General features: G+C 44.5%; 2 protein-coding genes across 6 annotated transcripts in view; one reads left to right on the plus strand and one right to left on the minus strand.

Moving 5' to 3' along the window:
- BFAR (bifunctional apoptosis regulator) overlaps positions 1 to 10,426 on the minus strand; it is a 34,549-nt gene extending 24,123 nt beyond the window's left edge. Inside the window, exon 1 of one of the 3 annotated variants that reach the window (XM_047838797.1) lies at positions 10,234 to 10,426. The gene's annotated coding sequence lies outside the window, so the exon portion shown is untranslated. Of the gene's footprint in view, positions 1 to 9,833; positions 9,938 to 10,233 lie in introns of those variants that run through there. The other 2 variants (XM_047838795.1, XM_047838796.1) reach the window with 2 other exon arrangements.
- A 3,895-nt stretch (positions 10,427 to 14,321) lies between these two features.
- The window catches only part of PARN (poly(A)-specific ribonuclease), a 167,527-nt gene continuing 162,969 nt past the window's right edge, over positions 14,322 to 18,879 (plus strand). For all 3 annotated transcript variants that reach the window (XM_047838673.1, XM_047838674.1, XM_047838675.1), the window contains exons 1-5: positions 14,322 to 14,457; positions 14,897 to 14,974; positions 16,397 to 16,476; positions 16,942 to 17,009; positions 17,094 to 17,175. In XM_047838673.1, the coding sequence (XP_047694629.1) occupies positions 14,439 to 14,457; positions 14,897 to 14,974; positions 16,397 to 16,476; positions 16,942 to 17,009; positions 17,094 to 17,175 (327 nt within the window). In that variant the 5' untranslated portion in view covers positions 14,322 to 14,438. The remainder of the gene's footprint in view (positions 14,458 to 14,896; positions 14,975 to 16,396; positions 16,477 to 16,941; positions 17,010 to 17,093; positions 17,176 to 18,879) is intronic.

The raw sequence follows: 18,879 nt of genomic DNA on the forward strand, positions 1-18,879 counted from the left end.
CCTAGGTAATGAGAGGTGGGCCAATGGGAGCAGAGAAAGGTTTCAGAGGCAATGGGATCAGCAAAGCGGTGCCAGACGATGATAAATCTCCTCAGGAAGGAGGGCCAGGCTAGGACATCCTAGAAGTAAAATGTTTCACCACTTCTGGGACTGAGGGGATAAAGAGGGAAAACAGCACAAGAATGACAAGTGATAAAGAAAGGGATCGATGCTATCTGAGGGCTGTTAAAGAAATAACTTACAGGCTCTGGGGACGAGAGAGAAGAAAGACCAAAGATGCTGGCCAGGTGTCAGAGCTGGGGAGGAAGAGAGGTACCCTTCAGCAAGCCTCAGAGAGAAGGTTAAGTTGAATTTTAGAAAAGGTGAGTTCGAGGTGATGACACGACTCCCAAGTAGGATGGTCTAGTGAGCAGCTGGAGGGACCAAACTGCAGCTGGGAGTTAAGAATGAGGCCATTGTACGCACTTGCGAGTAATCTGCAGAGAAATGACAACTTTGTACTGAAATTAGTTTCTCACCAATTAGCCTTTTAAAACTAGAAGGTACCAGTCGTTCCCAGCTTACCCGATCCGAAAGTTTATTTCTCCTGAGAGAAAACAAACCACACGCTGACATCTAAAATGTATTTTTGGGGCGCGTGGGTGGCTCAGTTGGAGCGTCCGACTCTTGACTTCGGCTCAGGTCCTGATCTTGTGGTTCATGAGTTTGAGCAGACCCTGCTTAGGATTTTGTCTGTCTGTCTCTCTCTGCCCCTCCCCTGCTTGCTCTCTCTCTCTCTGTCTCTCACAATAAATTAAAAAATAAACTGAAAAAAATAAATCAATAAAACATGTTTTTTAAAATTAAAAAAAAATTTTTTTAATGTTTATTTTTGAGATAGAGAGAGCACAAGCAGGGGAGGGGCAGAGAGATGGAGACGGAATCCGAAGCAGGATCCAGGCTCTGAGCGGTCGGCACAGTGCCCGACGCGAGGCTCGAACTCACAAGCAGTGAGATCATGACCTGAGCCGCAGTTGGGCGCTCAACCAACTGAGCTACCCAGGTGACCCTAAAGCATATTTTTAAGTCGTATTTTGAGAAGCTGAGGTGGTCACTACCTTTGTCTTATGATTGTCTTTAACAAACTAGAAACGGCATGGACTTGGATTACATCTTGGGAATTTTGCTAGTTTCAGCTTCTCCTAAATCCAAAATGTGAAAGCGAACAGAGAAAAGAGTCCACATCTTAACCAAATTCAGTTGATCTTTTCTGCTATTTCTGTCTGCATTTGGGTCACTTCCCTGAGGGAAAACAGCACTTTCAGGGGAAGAAAGTGCTCTTCAGGGATAAAACACAGTTCAAACCCTGAACTTCCAAGGTGTGGGTCAACACACCCTCCCGCACTGGCAATGACTGAAGGCCTCTTGGGAGCACAGCGTTCCCAAGGATGTTTACAGATGTTCTGTATAAACTCGGCCCATGGCAGGAGCAGTGAGAGGCTCTGCTGGCTCTGAGTTCCTGCACAAGTAAGCACACACGAGAACGTCCCTGTAGCCTGCTGTCCCGTCCCCCCACCGGTCTGGAAGGCCTCAGAGAGGACGCTGGGGGTGGGGTGGGGGAACGTCGAACGTCGGTAGGACTGGGGGAGGAGATTCATTCCCTTTTCCAACTCCTGTGCCCGGTCCACGCAGATACACTTTGGTTTGTGTTTAAGCATCACGTGAAATGACAAGTGTTAATTATCTAGTTCAAAGCTAAAGGGGAAGAATGCCTGAGTTTGGATAAGTCTGCAAGACTGCAAACAGAGACAGGATTAAAACAACAGGTTGAACACCGCAGCACTGAAGAGTACAGTAAACCTCTGGGGACTGAGCCACTCTGAAGAGCTGTGGTTTCTGGATAAAAACTTGGGTCTTTAACTGATGTCTATAAGGCACGTCAAGAGGTCTGTGCACGCAAAGAAATTATAAGCCAAGCTTGCGGTTGTCCTTATGAGGATGTAATATGAACTCTTGTCTAAAGAAGTCAGTAGGTTTTACTTAATTTTTTAAAGTCCTATTTAAGTAATCTCTACACCCAACGTGGGGCTTGAACTTACAACCCTGAGATCAAGAGTCGCATACTCCTCTAAGCCAGCCTGGCACCCTGGGAAATCTATAGTTTTTATTAGGCTCTCCAGGAGGAGCAAGACCGAAATAAGGTTAAAAACTGTTTATCCACTAGGATAAAGACTTTTAAAATGTTCGCCATCCCACTGGTCCTGGAGCGGTCACGATGAACCCAGGTGAGCCTTTCCACAGTGACGTAGCATCACCGTCATGCATTCCCACCCTCTGGGTCCTGGAACAGTCTCAACACCAGTAGCTACCACTCCACTGTGGTGACATCTGGCCTTCAGGCAGGCTTTCACATGCTGTTTCTCTTTCTCTCTCTCTCTCCCTTTCTCTTGAATTAGGTGCGGCCTTTAAAAAAAAATCTGATTTCAGGGGCACCTGGCTGGCTCAGTTGGTTAAGCACCTTGACTTTGGCTCAGGTCATGATTTCACGGTTCATGAGTTTGAGCCCCACATCAGGCTCAGGCGGGCCTGCTTGGATCCTCATGATCCCTCTCTCTCTCTCTCTCTCTCTCTCTGCCCCTCCCTGGCTCTCCCTCCCACTCTCTCTCAAAAATAAACAAACAAGGGTGGTCAGTTGAGCACCCGACTTAGGCTCAGGTCATGATCTCGTGGTTTGTGAATTTGAGCCCCACGTCGGGCTCTGTGCTGACACCTCGGAGCCTGGAGCCTGCTTCAGATTCTGTGTCTCCCCGTCTCTCGGCCCCTCCCCTGCTCATGCTCTATCTCTGTCTCTCAATAATAAATAAATGTTAAAAAAATTAAAAAAAAATTTTTTTTAATGTTTATTTCTGAAACAGAGAGAAACAGAGCACGAGTGGGGGAGGGGCAGAGAGAGAGGGAGACACAGAATCTGAAGCAGGCTCCAGGCTCCCAGTTGTCAGCACAGAGCCTGATGTGGGGCTCGAACTCACAAACTGTGAGATCATGACCTGAGCCGAAGTCAGTCACTCAACCAACTGAGCCACCCAGGCACCCCTAAAAATTAAAAAAAAAAAAATAAACATTAAAAACTTTTTTTAAAAAGGAAAGGATACATGCACCTTTATAAAAAAAAATTTAAAAATTCAAAAAAAATCTGATTTCACATAAAAATGCAGACTCTTGGTTTCTCCTGAAAAAAATCCGATCAAGCAAGACTGGGATTGCATATGGAGTGACAAGAATCATCGCAAGCTGCATAACTCAGCAGCTGCACTCTTCAGGGAGGGCCTATCTGCTCTGGTTTGCAAGTCCTCATCCACTTGTGTTCCTCCCCGACCTTGGGGGTATTTGCATTTTCGTGACCCCTCCTAGGTGAGGCCGGCAGAGTCTACTGATGAGCTTATGATGTTTCTGGGTTAACTGGTCTCAGGCTGGTAAGCTTTGGGAGTTCTATCAGCTGAGAGTCTCCCTGTCTCTGGATTTGCTGGCAGGTTGTTTATCATCATTGCTGAGAAAATGATTGCCTCTGAGGTCTTTCACGAAGTTTTCTGAACTAGTGCTTCTATTCTGTTACAGACCCTGAGGTCGGACACCCCTACTCGGCAGACTGTGTGTGTGAAAGGCTGTGGGTGAATCGGAGGGCAAGTCTAAAGATTTTAGGTTGGCTTTTTTTCTCATCATTTCCCCAGAGACCTAGGTCAAAATGAATGAAGAGTTTGTGGGCTCTTCTGTGAACCACATATTTAGTGTACAGGCATTTAAAACGCTTGTTTTAATATTTTGGAGATATTTACTTCCGGGTTCTGAGAAACTATAATTACACCACATTTTTTTTCCTTCTGTTTACTTGTATCATATAACAATGATGTATACTTCTCAGTTTTAAAGGCAGATGACACGTTCTGAGCCCCCCCCCCCCCCCCTTCACTACTTATGAGCCATGAGACTGGGCGAATTACTCCCTCTCTCTGAGTCTCACATGAGCATATATAAGGCATGGGGTTCCCACTCCGACCTCACAGGGCTGTCGTGAGCATTAAGGAGACGCGTGTAAGCACCAGCACAAAGGGAGTATTCAGTAACTGTGGTCTCTTCTTCCACATCATGGTTCCGGCGGGACACTTCCCAAACCGTCCAAGTGAGGAATCCCAAAAGCTGTTCGCATGCTCAGGCCATATAATCAACAACTTATTCTGACATCTCATCAATGTAACTTTTAAATGTTTATTTTTTTGGAGACAGAGAGAGAGAGAGAGAGAGAGAGAGAGGGAGGGAGGGAGAGAGGGAGAGAGGGAGAGATCGGCGGTGGGGGAGGGGCAGAGAGACAGGGAGACAAAGAATCCCAAGCAGGCTTCCCACAGTCAGCGCAGAGCCCTTTGCGGGGCTTGAACCCGTGAACCGTGAGATCATGATGGGAGCCGAAACCAAGAGTCAGATGCTTAACCGACCGAGCCACCTAGGTGCCCCTCACCAATGTAACTTTTAGAAACACCTGGAGAGATATTATTTCCTGAGGAAAACGCCATCTCTAAAATTTCAGGGTCAAGAAATGGCATAAAGTCTTAGAAAGCACGACATGAACGAACTGGGTCATTGAGCTTTTCTAAAATGTTCACGGGTCAGCTGTTGGCACAACTGACAGGAAACAATTATCACAGCGTCACGACTTGGGCAACTGCAAGAGCTCTAGCACTGGAACCTTTTCTGTGTTTCCGCAAGAAATACCTAACTGACATGGTACAGTTATCTGAAAAATCTAGGAAGGAAACAAAAGGACTGGAATACCATATCCCAGCTATTCTGTGTGATTAAAGAACTGGCAATAAACGTGGCTATTGCTCCCTCGGAAGGAAAACTGTTTGATTTGGTCAAGTACCGATCTGTAGAATCATCTAGAAGAAGTGGTGGAAGGAGGTGGTGTCACTGCCATTAACTGTTTGATTCTTTAGTCACCCCGAGGTCAATTAATACAGTAATTGTCATTGAGTTCAAAGAAGTATACATTCATAATGAGTTTAAATGGAGGATTTTTATACCTCAGCTTATAAAGACTGCATGCAATGAATCACTAAATACTACTCCTGAAACCAATGCGACGCTATATATTAACAGACTTGAATTTTAATAAATGAAATAAAGATGTCACGTAGTGATAGTTAACTCTTTAGAAGTCATAATCTTCAAACTACTTTGTTCAGTGACATATAATTATGGTTCTACCTTTTTGTTCAACAAGACGTTTATTGTGACGATAGTACATACCTAATGTTTTAGGAGTAACTAATTTAGGAGGACTAATTTATTGGGATTCTAACCTGAAAAGAGGATCTCAATCACTACTTAGCAAAGATGTTTCCCTGCAAGAATAAAAAGATTTTGCCTTTATATCGTTTTTTTAATTTTTTTTTTTTTTAACATTTATTTATTTTTGAGACAGAGAGAGACAGAGCATGAAGGGGGGAGGGGCAGAGAGAGAGGGAGACACAGAATCGGAAGCAGGCTCCAGGCTCTGAGCCATCAGCCCAGAGCCCGACGCGGGGCTCGAACTCACGGTCCGCGAGATCGTGACCTGGCTGAAGTCGGACGCTCAACTGACTGAGCCACCCAGGCGCCCCTATATCGTCTTTTAACTAGGTCATTTACTTCTCTTCATTACATATTACCTGACAGCAAAGAAGAATGACAACCACTAGCATCTGCTGAGAGCTTATCATGTGAAAGATGATCCTGTGAGATGATTATTGCTCTCATCTCCACTTTACAGATGAGAAAAATGGAGGCCTAGTTAATAGAGGACAGAGCCAGGTTTTAAACCATGGTCTGACTTCTGGGGCACCTGGGTGGCTCAGTCGGTTGAGCGTCCGACTTCAGGTCAGGTCATGATCTCACAGTTCGTGAGTTCGAGCCCCGCGTCGGGCTCTGTGCTGACAGCTCAGAGCCTGGAGCCTGCTTCGGATTCTATGTCTCCCTCTCTCTCTGCCCCTCTCCCGCTCATGCTCTGTCTCTCTCTCTCTCTCTCTCTCTCTCTCTCTCTGTCAAAAAATAATTAAACATTAAAAAAAATTTAAACCATGGTCTGACTTAAAGCCTGACCTCATAGCACTACATTATTATTGGTCCAAAGGACTAACTGGCCCCTCTATCCTGCTACTACAAAAGCTGAGAAATCCAAACTGCAGAAAATAAACCAGGAAGGGACAACACCACTGCATTTTGGAACATGAACTCTGGCTCGATGAGCATGGTGTTGCGTGAGACAAGCAGACGCAGTCACAAGAGAAAGTGGGGTGAAGGGTGCTGGGTGGCTCAGTTGGTTGAGCATTAAAAACTCTTGAATTCTTGATTTCAGTTCAGGTCATGATCCCAGGGTGGTGGGATCGAGACCTGTGTCTGACTCTGTGCTGAGCGTGGAGTCTGCTTAAAATTCTCTCTCCCCACCCCACCCCGCCATTCTCCCTCTCCCCCACTAGCACTCTCTAAAAGTTAACAGAAAGAAGGAAAGAAAGAAAGAAAGAAATAGGGATGTGAGGGGCGCCTGGCTGGCTCAGCTGGAACAGTATATGACTCTTGATCCTGGGGTGGTGAGTTCGAGCCCTATGCTGGGCATAGAGATTCCTTGCATAAACTAAAAAAAAGAAAGAAAGAAAGAAAGAAAGAAAGAAAAAAAGAAAGAAAGAAAGAAAGAAAGAAATAGTGGTTAACAGTAGTTGGGAACTCCCTTATTTCTGGCACCCCAGGTCTACTTCTGGGGACAGCACTATAAACACGAGTAGAATACTACAGACATTTTAAATGTCCAAAGAGTGACCACACATTTCTAGTGACTATGAAATGAAATGTGCCCAAATGCAAGCAAGGCAAAGGCCATACGTGGCAAAAATAAGAGAATATTGTGTACACCTCTTATAGGTGGCAGAAAGTGGCTTTCATGAACACAACAGAAGCACTTCCAGGCTCTTCCCATAAAAAACCTTGTCCAAAAATATTTTCTTTCTGGACGGAGTCAGACATTACTAGGGCAAAGGTAGGTAGCTAGCGCACTGGCTGACGTGCTGCCTGAACTTTGAGACCCCGTGATTCACTGCTCGTGAGGGATGTTGGGCAAGACAAGAGAACACTGAGAAGAGTGTCCTGGCTCTCCCTAGAGACTCTTCTTTTGTTTACGTTATGTGGTGTATATTCAGCGACCTATCCTGTATTAAATGCTGTAGATGCCCAATAACTTGGGATAAAAAAAAAACTGATTAGAAACCATACTTTAATTATTGGTTTGAGTAGTCTCTCCTTCTCCAATCAAATTCTGAGCTTCTTGAGATGAGGAACCAAGCCACAGAATTCTATCATCGTATTTGAAGTAGCTGGCACAAGGATGGGTTCTGGATACTTGTAGATGAAAATCAGATCAGCATATATCTGACTCCCTATCACAGTAATTTCTTAGAACCTCTGACATAATCATCTGAGTTTTGTGAAGCTGAAATGAAAAAGGATATCTGACAGAGAGGCTCAAGAATGTACATTTTATTTTATTTTATTTCATTTTATTTTATTATTTCTAAGTAAGTTCCATGCCCAGCATGGAGCCCAACGCAGGGCTTGAATTCATGACCCTGAGGTCAAGACCTGAGCCAAGATCAAGAGTCAGATGCTTGGGGTGCCTGGGTGGCTTAGGTAGTTAAGTGTTTGATTCCAGCTCAGGTCATGATCTCAAAGTTTCACAGGTTCAAGCCCCGTGTCAGGTTCTGTGCGGACAGCTCAGAGCCTGGAGCCTGCTTTGGATTCTGTGTCTCCCTCTCTCTCTGCCCCTCCCTTGCTTGGGCTCTCTCTCTCTCAAAAATAAATAAATAAATAAACAAAAAAACAAAAAACAAGAGTTGGATGCTTAACCGATGGAGCCACCCAGGTCCCCCAGAAGTGTACATTTTAAACAAGCCCCTTAGGAGATTCTTAATGCACACAGAAGTTTGGGAACTAGAGAGTTGTTACATACAAATAAATAAACACGTGTGTGCCTAAATATATGTTTCAGACAAGGTATAGGTAAGGTGTGAACAAAATAAAGTTTAAACAACATTTTCAAGCTCATTTCCTCTACTCTCCAATCTTTCCTCTCTCCAGTGCCTGAATCATCCTGCTGTAGCAAAATTCTGATCAAACATTTCCATTGCTCAAAACCATCTTGACCGTGAGAAACTAAAACCCATAGTTGTAAGCTTGTCATTTAAGAATCTTTATGGTCCACAAATCAACAGAACTTTTTAATGAGGTCTTTTGTTTTTGTTTTAAGTAGGTTACATGCCCAATGTGGGGCTTTAACTCATGGCCCTGAGATTAAGAATCGCATGCACTACAGCTTGAGCCAGCCAGGTACCCCAACACAATTTTTTAAACAAGAGCACATCATAAAAAAAAAAAATAAAAAAAAATTAACCAAAAAACAAGAGCACAAAGTCTGGAGCCAGAATGATCGATTTCAAATCCCAGCTCACCAATCACTAGTGTGATCTCAGGCAAGTCAGTTAATCTGTGTGCCTCAGTTTCCTCATCTGTAAAACTGGGATATTAATACTACCTTACTGATGGGGTTGTTGATAGGATTAAATGAGTTAATAATATACACACCACACTCAGAATAGTAGCCAGCACATTAGTGCAAAGTAAATGTTAGTTATTACTATTATTACAATTATCCCCTATTACTCATCTACTCACACACTACACTTTGGTCCCATCTATTTATTCCTGCTCCTTGGGCATTTTTCCGTCACATTGTTTCCTTCATCTGTAACCCAGCTATGCACCATCTCTGGGTCAAAAGTGTTCAATTGACAAGACCCGAATCACCTGCCACTGGAAAGTCTTTAATGGCTAATTCCACTCACACCCAAATTAATCCTTCCTGCCTCTGTGCATTACTGTAACTTTTATTTGTGTGTTTACTCATCTCCTAGACGGCTATTTCCCCTGAGAGGCTTGTATACTTAAAACGTTATGTTCCCAGGAATGGAGACCTGGGTGCCAAACAGGTCACATTTGTTCTCCCTAAGCCTCATACTTCTCATTCATAAGTTCAGGATAATAATATCCACTCTGAAGGAGGTTTAAATAACAAACTCTATCCATAGGTAGTCAAAGAAGAGTACCGAATAGTGATAGAATGATTAATAGCTGCCCTTACTGATGTCAGCTACGTTACTGGCGTCAGTGCCAAGCACTGGAGGATACAGTTTTTCCATCTCGTTTATGGAAACAGGCTGGGAAACGCAGAACACACCATACACCCAGACAGGCTGTCTACAAAACAGCCGGGACAAAAACAAACCAAACTACCTAACTCGCACGTGCGCTCTGCGCCGGCTCTGGGGCGTGTCCGGAGGACAGAGCAAACCTCTTTTCTATTGGCCTTTCAGAGGGTGACATCAAGACCACCCCCAAAGGACCGACCAATGGGCTTTAGCGGGGAGGACCCAACGGCGACAGCTGAGGGCATGACAGTGTCTGGACTTTATCACCTCTCCACCAAAGTTGGGGGGCCGTCTCCTGCCCCGCCAAAGAGCCTCGGCTAGACACAGCCTGATCTTCATTTACCCCTCTTTATATTTTCTTTTAAAGAGAACTTTTTGTACAAGTTCCCATTAGAAGCCGTGAGCATGGAATCATAACAGCTGTGTTCTAGCCTAACCCTAGTGCGACTCTGGGGTTTCACTTTCCCTTTTGAGCGCGTCCGTTACCGTATTTTATAACGAGAGCAATCGTTCCGCGTTAGGGCAGGGACTGCCTCTCCAATCAGACCCGTAGCTCAGTCTAGCACCAACCTGATCAATTCTGGACGCGCAACCAACGGCTGCGGCAGGGGCTCCTGGGAGGCAGGCGTCCCTTCGTTCCACTCCAAAATGTGTGGAAGCGATGCCTCCTCCCTCCCGCCCTGGGGAGATCCTGGAGCGGTAGGCTCTGACCCTGACCCCTGAGGGGACGCAGGCAAGTCCCGGCGATCCGCCCTGTCGACGTAGGGCTCTCGGGAAAGGACGGGGAAGTTGGCCACGCGAGGGTCCGGGCCCGGTGGCCGAGACCGCGGATGCTTAGGACTCGGGCCTGGGCGAGGAAAGCCCCGCGCACCTGCTTCTCTAACCCGTCCCCCCACAACCGTCCTCAATACGCCGCCCCGAAATGCAACCCGGGCCTCCCTTTGCCCTTTCCCGCCACGCTGGGGCTTACCACTCTGTTCCTTCCGGGCCCACCCGGCCGCCGCCCGCCTCCCGGACCCCCACGGAAGCAGAGGAAGAGGTGGCCACTTCACTTCCGGAAGTAACCGAAGACTTAACTGGGGAGAAGAGTGCCCCGGCCCACGACCATAGAGGAGAAGCCGCACTCTTCTCCCAACCCTCTCAACCCCGCGACCTCCCCGCTGCCTAGAGCGGCCACTCCCCGGCCGAGGATTTTGGCGCATGCGTGCCGCCGCCGGCCCCGCCCGTTCCTCCCTAGAAATAAACTCGGGGCCACGGTGGCGTTACACTCAGAGGGTGAGGCGGGTGTCTGGTTCAGGTCCTTTTGGGAGGTTGTCTCTGTCTGGAGGAAACAGCTTTACCCGGAACTTAAATAAGACCGCACTGTACTCTCCACAAAGATTTTTTGCAGAAAATCCCAGGACTTTGGCGGAAGTTCTCTGTGTAGTGTTAAGAACGGGAATTAAAGTGACTTTATGAACCTTTTTTTCTCCCATTGTTTCGGGGCGTTGAGAATTCATGCTGGGTATTTTTAAACCACTGGCCTGGAGTTTGTTAAACTGATCATTTGGAGTGACATTTTTCTTTCTAACATAACAGATTGGCAAGGAATTAAAAGACTGGTCCTACGCTAGGGCAGGGAGTGTGAACTCATTTTCTGGAGGGTAATTTGTGTCAGTGTCTGTGTATGTGTGTGTGATACGACATAAAATTTACCATTTTAACCATTTTTAAGTGTACAGTTTAGTGGCATTCAGTACTTTCATGTAGTTGTACATCTATCATCAGCATCCATCTCCAGGACTTTTTCACCTTAGCAAACTGAAAATCCATACTCATTAAACGTTTCCAACCCGCACTTTCTCTCCAGCCTCTGGGAACCACCTTTCGACCTTATGTCTTGTCAATGTGACTTCGCTAGGTACTTCACGTGAGTGGCATCATACTGTATTTGCCTTTTTGTGACTGGCTTATTTCACTTAGCATAATATCCTTAAGGTTTATCTACCTTGTAACGTGTCAGAATGTCCTTCCTTTGTAAGGCTCGATAACATTCCATTCTAAGTATATACAACTTTTTGTTTATCTGTTAAGGGACACTGGGTTGTTTCCACCCTTTGGCTATTGTGAATAGTGCTACTAAGAACACGTGTGTGCAAATACCTATTCAAGCCTCTGCTTTCAATATTTTTAGGTGCATGCCCAAAAGTGGAATTGCTGCATTACATGATAATTCTATTAAAAATTTTTTTCAGAATCTCCATACTGTTTTCCACAGCGGCCACACCATTTTAGCTTGCCACCAACAGCACACAAGGGTTTCAGTTTCTCAGCGAAGGGATGGGAAAGGATTGGAAAAAAAGAAAGGCAGCTCTTTCTGCCCACAGGTCCTGTCCCAGTGCTTTAATAAAACCACCCTTTTTTTGCGTCAAAAAAAGGGGAGGGGATGGGAAAGGATATCTCATTACTGTTTTGCTTTGTGTTAGTGATGCTGAACATCTTTTCATGTGCTTACTGGTGATTTGTACATCTTTGGGGAAATGTTTATTGAAGACCTTTGACTGTTTTTTAATCAGGTTCCTTCTTGTCATTGAATTGTAGGAGTCCTTTATGTATTGCGGATATTAGTCCCTTATCAGATATACAGTTTGCAAATATTTTCTCCCGTTACATGGGTTGCGTTTTCACTTTGATGATAGTATCCTTTCCTGCACCAGTGTCATAAATTTTGATGTCTGATTCATCTATTTTTTCTTTTGCTGCCTGTGCTTTCGGTATCCTATTTAAATAATAAAATCATTGCCGAATACAATGTGAGGAGGCTTTTGCTTTATGTTTTCTTCTAAGAGTCTTATAGTTTCACCTCTTACATTTAGATGTTTCATCTATTTTGAGTTAATTTTTTAAAATGTTTATTTCTTTAGAGAGAGAGTGAGCATGTGTGAGCAGGGGAGGGGCAGAGAGAGAGGGAGAGAGACCCAAGCAGGCTCCCCTCTCTCAGTGCAGAGCCCAATGTGGGGCTCAGTCCCACAAACCTTGAGATCATGACCTGAGATGAAATCAAGTCAGACACTTAACCAACTGAGCCACCCAGGTGCCCATATTTTGAGTTAATTTTTATTTTATATATAATTTTTATTTGGTATAAAGTAAGGATCCAACTTCATTTTCTCCCATGTGGACATCCAGTGTTCCCAACACTATTACTGGCAAGACTGTTCTTTTCCCACCGAGTGATTTCAGCACACTTGTAAATCATATGTCCTTAAATGCAAGGGTTTATTTGGGGGAGGGTCTCTATTTCATTGGTTTCTAGGTTTTTCTTTATGCCAATACCACACTGTTCTGACTACTGTAGCTTTGTAGCAAGTTTTGATATTTATTTAAATTACTTAAATTTTATTTAAATTACTTAAAATTGCTTATTTAAAATTATTTAAATTTCTTAAAATTTAAATTTAAGTGCCATATATGTTTAGTACTTTCTGTATTTGACTTTTTTTCTTTTTTTTTAAGTAGACTTCACACCCAGTGTGGAGCCTAAAGCAGGGCTTGAGCTCATGACCGTGAGATGAAGACCTGAGCTTCAGATCAAGAGTCCGACACTTAGCTGACTGAACCACCCAGGTACCCTGTATTGCACTTTTTAAGCCGAAACAAAAAAAAGCAGAGAAATATTTCAAGCCTGAGGTTCGACTACTTATCATATTTTTCTCCTTCCCATTTCCCTGAACTCTAGAATTCGCATTTACTCTCTGCTGTTCACATTAAGATAGTTGACATAATTACCTATATGTAAATTTCCACTGAATGAGGCAAGGGAAATGAATTTGTTGAGGGAATTGGTGGGGAAAATATGGCCAGACTCTTATGTGTTCTTTAGAATATTTAATACTGCATTTTGGTGGAGAAATGGTCATCTTTTTTTTTTTTTTTTTCTTCAAAAAACAGAACGGATTTTGTACTCAATAAATGTCAAAGTAAGGTGTGAACGCAAGGGAATTGTGGCAAGGCACAACTCTAATCCTGTCTTACATTGACGCAGCACTCTACACTTCACAGACATCATCACCTATTCTCAACCCTATTTAGTGGATGAGAAGATCGAGGTTTAGGAATGATGAATACGTTCCAAACCTAATTAATGGCAAAGGCAGCCTTTGAAAGCTGGTCTTCTAACCAACTACATAGTCGGCTTTTGTGAAAGATGAAAGTGAATTCATTCACTCAGCTATGTTTATCGAGCATCTACTGTGTATCGACACCGTTGTAGGCTCTGGGGATCCACAGTATACTCCAAACCAACCAAACCAAGACTTCATCTATTTTGTTCGCCAGTCCCAGTGGCTAGTGCAGTAGGTCTCAGCTTTGTATTCTCTTCACCTCTCTTAGGTAACCCTCCCTCCAGTTATTCCCCCCCCCCCATTATTTTTATTGCAGCACCGGGCTCTCGCTCTTCATAGCGCTGATTGTGTTTCCAAGTGGCAAGTTTGATACCTGCCTGACTTTCCCCCTTTCCCCCCAAGTTAAGCTCCAAAGGGGCAAAGATTTTGTCTCCTCTGTTCAACACTGTATCCCCACCCGTTTGAGAGCGCCTGGCGCATAATATCGCCAGGAAATATTTGTTCACCAATTGGGCGTCAAGACATGCTTATTTCTTTTTTTTTTTAATTTTTTTTTTCAACGTTTTTTATTTATTTTTGGGACAGAGAGAAACAGAGCATGAACGGGGGAGGGGCAGAGAGAGAGGGAGACACAGCATCGGAAACAGGCTCCAGCCTCCGAGCCATCAGCCCAGAGCCTGACGCGGGGCTCGAACTCATGGACCGCGAGATCGTGACCTGGCTGAAGTCGGACGCTTAACCGACTGCGCCACCCAGGCGCCCCAAGACACGCTTATTTCTTAATCTGAACTTGCTGTCCCACGTCTGGCCTCGCAAGTTAGCTCACGTCTGGGCGATTTCCATAGCCACGCCCCTTCTCCAGCCCTGAGGTAGTGAAAGGAGCCCAGGCTGGCCCCGCCCCCGCCGCTGACGCAGACACACGTGACGCGCGCCGGCGCGCGCTGTTTCCGGAAGTCGCCGCCGCGGTCTCCGCCGCTTCTGCCTTCGCTGCTGCTGCGGTCCCAGCGGAACTTTTCGTGTAGAACGGCCGAGGCGGGCCCAGGCGGGGCCGGGGTTCCGGCCACTCTGCAGAATGGAGATAATCAGGAGCAGTGCGTGTCGCGCCGTGCATCACCCCGAGACTCAAGGCCCCCTCACCCGGCCGGCTAGGCCCAGACCAGCGCCGGTGTGCTTGGCGGGGCCTGGGGCTGAAGCATCCCCTCAGGGGTTTGCCTCCCCTGAAGTCTGTGAGCTTTAGGGGGTCTTGTCCCTGCCTTGTCCTGCCCGGGCGTCCCCCAGGGCTGTGTGCCTCTGTGGCCCGTGCACCCTCGGGGCTGGTCTTCCTCCGGCCCGCGCACCCACTGGGGACTTGATCCCCTCCCACCATGCACCCCTCGGGGACTTGATACTCTGTCTTGTTTATCCCTCTAGGGCTTGTCCTCCTCCCGCCTGAGGCCTCAGGATCTTCCCAGCCCTTCCCTTTCCCATTAGGAGCTCTTGAGGCAGGAAGCCCGGCCACCGGTTCTGAGCCTCTTCTCGGTTTCTCCGCAGATTTTAAGAGTAATCTTCAAAAAGTGTACCAGGCCATAGAGGAGGCCGACTTCTTCGCCATCGATGGGGAGTTTTCAGGTATCCCTCGCTTGCAAGCTGGGGGCTAGCGATGCATAGCCAACGCTCCTCGTGACCCTCTGACTCCCCGACCCCCCCCCCCCCCACTTCTGCCTGCTGGCCCCTCCTGTTTGTGGCCTTGGGCGTTGGTTATATGAGTCTCAACGGTTTCTCTTAAGCGTTTCAGAGGCATGGAAGGCGTGCACTGGGTTTGTGAGGGTTACAGATAGAGATTATGGTTTTGGTGCAGCTTAAAACTGACATGCACGTGGTAGGGTAAAGGTCAGGCTTTTTTGTGCGTATGATAAAATATACATCACTAAAATTTACTGTTTTATTTTTTCTAAAGATTTTATTATTTTTTAAGTAATCGCTGTACTCAGAGTGAGACTCGAACTTACAACCCCGGAGATAGTCACAGGCTCCACCAAGTGAGCCAGCCAGGTTCCCCTAAAATCTTACTATTTTAACCATCTTTAAGTGGTTTTACAGTTCAGTGGCATTAAGCACATCCACATTGTCTTGCATCCATCTCCAAAACTTTTCCATTTTATCAAACTGGTATTCTACTAATTGGACAGTAACTCCATTTTTCCCTCCTCACTGCCTCTGGCAGCCATTATTTCTGTCTTCTATGAATTTGACTGTTCTAGGCACTTCCTGTAGGTGGAATCATCCGATGTTTTTCCTTTATGACTGACTTTAGCGTCAGGCTCTTGGAGGTAATGAAGGTTTTCCTTCATGCATTAGTGGAAGTGTTCATTGCCTACCTCTGCATGGGTGTATATGTGTGTGTAATGCTTTACCAACACTTACAGGTGCAAAGTTTTTTTCTCCCCCTTTGGATGAAAGACTAATGTCTGAGTTTTTGAAGTCAGTGTGAACAATTGCTATAGATAGCCACTTTTGCTAGCAGATTTTATATGTTAAAAACACTTCAGACCTTTCTAAAGGAAATATGTTCCTTACCTTTAAGCATGACGTGTTTAGCTGGAGTCAGTTCACTGAGAAGCTGTGCTTTCACCAGAAATAAGTTTTTTCTTTGACCTTCAAAATTCCTTTGTTGTGTATAGATCTTTCTTCAAACTGTTAATCAAGACTTGTACTCTAGCAATAATATACGTCATGAGTCCTTGATGTCTGATTATGCATTAATCCTTTTGAAAGCAGAAAATTAATTATAGAGATTGCTTTCTTAAGTCATTACTGTGTTTTGAAACCTATTTTAGACCCTGGAACTGGGTCTAAATGGAAGCATTTACATCTCTGAATTCGTTATTACAGAGTTCAGCTTGGTGGCCAGTGAAATTAATACTAATTTTGAAAAAGTGAAGTAAGGAGTTCTTTCAAGTAATCTTAATTCATAAGAAAATGAAATTACACAGCCTTTGAATAGTTGACCTTTTTATATTAGTGTTAAAATTTTTTATTTATTAAAATTAGGAATCAGTGATGGACCTTCAGTCACTGCATTAACAAATGGTTTTGACACTCCAGAAGAAAGGTATCAGAAGCTTAAAAAAGTAAGTGAAAATCTTTTTTCCCCCACGTTGGTCTTCCTTATGTTGAATCGTAAAGAAACGTTGTCATAAACTTGCACGTTAACTTCTCTAATCCCAGCTGTGAAATGATATTTTAGTGATGTTAAAAAACAACAGCAAAAATAATTGTTTGCTGGAAAACATTTGGGGAAGGTTTACTATTTTCATTGTTAATTTGATTGATAGGAAATATGATGGGGTGATAGTAATCATTTGCAGATCGGCCTACTGTGATGCTCTGGTTGGTGGATAGGTGGTTAATCAGGAAAAATATTAAGAAGCATTTATAAGTTAACGCTTCTGACACAAAAGGTGTAGCCTGTTGTAATTGGAAGTATTCTGCTAAAAGTCCAATTGAGTAGTTAGAAACCCCACCTGCCTGAGTGTACTCTTGTCACATTGAATATACAGCACTGATTTGACAGGTGTTTTGTTTCCCTTTTCCAGCATTCCATGGACTTTTTGCTGTTTCAGTTTGGCCTTTGCACTTTTAAGTATGACTACACAGATTCAAAGTAGGTTGTTTTAACAAGCAGTGGATTTCTTTTCTTGTGCTATAATGTAGCCCACTAAGACCTCTTTTATCTTATTTCCCCCAGGTATATAACGAAGTCATTTAACTTCTATGTTTTCCCGAAACCCTTCAATAGATCCTCGCCAGATGTCAAGTTTGTTTGTCAGGTTGGTAGCAGAATTGATTTTCTTCTGTTATGAATTGTTGATGAGGCAGTAACGTGGAATCAGAATTCTTTTTTAAAATTCGGTTCTACTACTACCTTTGGGCTTTCGGCAAGCCGTTCCACCTCTCTGACTTGCAGTTTTAGGATTGTGAATGAACAACACTGCTGTCTTCCTCTTTGCTTCAGAATCAAGGGATAAGAGCAAGAAACAGGCAGATGGAAACCAGAACACGAGGTGTATTGTGAGCAAAGCTGACTTTGGGAACATGGCTTTGTTGGGGACTTTTAACGTTTGGCCCCTGATTTGAACCCATAAATCAGGTCCTTCAGGCTTCTTCCCACCCCTTTATCTTTGTTCCCATCTCTAAGGGTGGAGCTTTATTTTCCAGAGGAATAAGTATGTGTGTATCTCGTTTAAAAAGAGAGAACCCAGTTGGGATGAGCACTGGGTGTTGTATGTAAGCCAGTTTGATAATAAATTGTATTAAAAAAATAATAAATAAAAAGAGAGAACCCAGAAGGGGCTACACTGCATACATATGCTTATTTCTTTTTCCCAAGTTTCCCAGTTAGGAAAAAGAGTCCACGGTTTGCCCCTGAGGAGGAGAGGGCATACTTTCTGAGCCAAGGTAAGGATACAGGGAGGTTCCCCTTTAGAACATCACCTTTAGAATTGGAACCCATCTGTTTGACACTACATATCAGTTTCCTCTTCCTGTACTCTTAATAATCTGTGATAGTGATAAGGAGGGTGTGAAAAAGCTGTGTAGTATATGGAAATGTGATTAGGGCTGAGGGTCGATCTTGTTTTCCCTTCCAATCTTGTGTCTTCGCTTCTCTCCGGGTGGCATCATTAGTTCATGTGAGTCTTGCCATCCTTCCCTTCTCCTCCACGTAAGTAGGAACACAGCTGGGAAAGCCTGGGGGGTAGGCTTCTGAGTGACTGAGCCGTACCAGATTCTTTGTGTACTATGGCAAGAGAGAAACAAGTGAAATAATGAGTTATTCATATGTCTGGGGCTGAAGAGAAAAGGTGAAGGTAGTTTTGGTCTTGTAACCTGGCTTCTCAAATTACCAAGTAGGCCTTTATTCAGCAATTGGTTGATAACTACTTAACAATTCCCTTAGTAGGGGATACTAATGAGACAGTATTTATAGATTCTAAAGTTTTCCAGCGGTACCAGGAGAAGACAGAAATGTAAGTGGGTTCTATGGCTTTAGCCGGGAGTCAGTCAGGCAAAAGTGGACATTGGCCATGAGACACCTTTGGATGATGCTTTGTTCTAAAATGCCACCACAAGTACAGTTATTCTAGGAGATCCACTAGAAGTGGATCAGAAGAATCTACCTGTTGTACAAAGCTATTCTGTGGCTACACCTGGTATATTTAATGCAATCTATTGCTAGCCACTCCCTAAAAAAAATACGATAGATGTGAACAGGCTAGAGACCCCTGTCTAAAATGGACAATGGGATAAGCGTGTTAACAGTGTTTTAGTCTGAAAAAGCAAAGGCAGAGAAAAGATTTACACTCAGTATGAACTTGTGAATTATTTGGCTGGAGTGAATGATAGTATTTTTGGGGCGTCTGGGTAGCTCAGCCAGTTAAGTCTCCGACTTCGGCTCAAGTCATGATCTCATGGTTCGTGGGTTCGAGCCCTGTGTGGGGCTCTGTGCTCACAGCTTGGAGCCTGGAGCCTGTTTC

Source organism: Prionailurus viverrinus, chromosome E3, assembly GCF_022837055.1.
Source record: "Prionailurus viverrinus isolate Anna chromosome E3, UM_Priviv_1.0, whole genome shotgun sequence".
In the NCBI taxonomy this organism is placed as follows: Eukaryota; Metazoa; Chordata; class Mammalia; order Carnivora; family Felidae; genus Prionailurus; species Prionailurus viverrinus.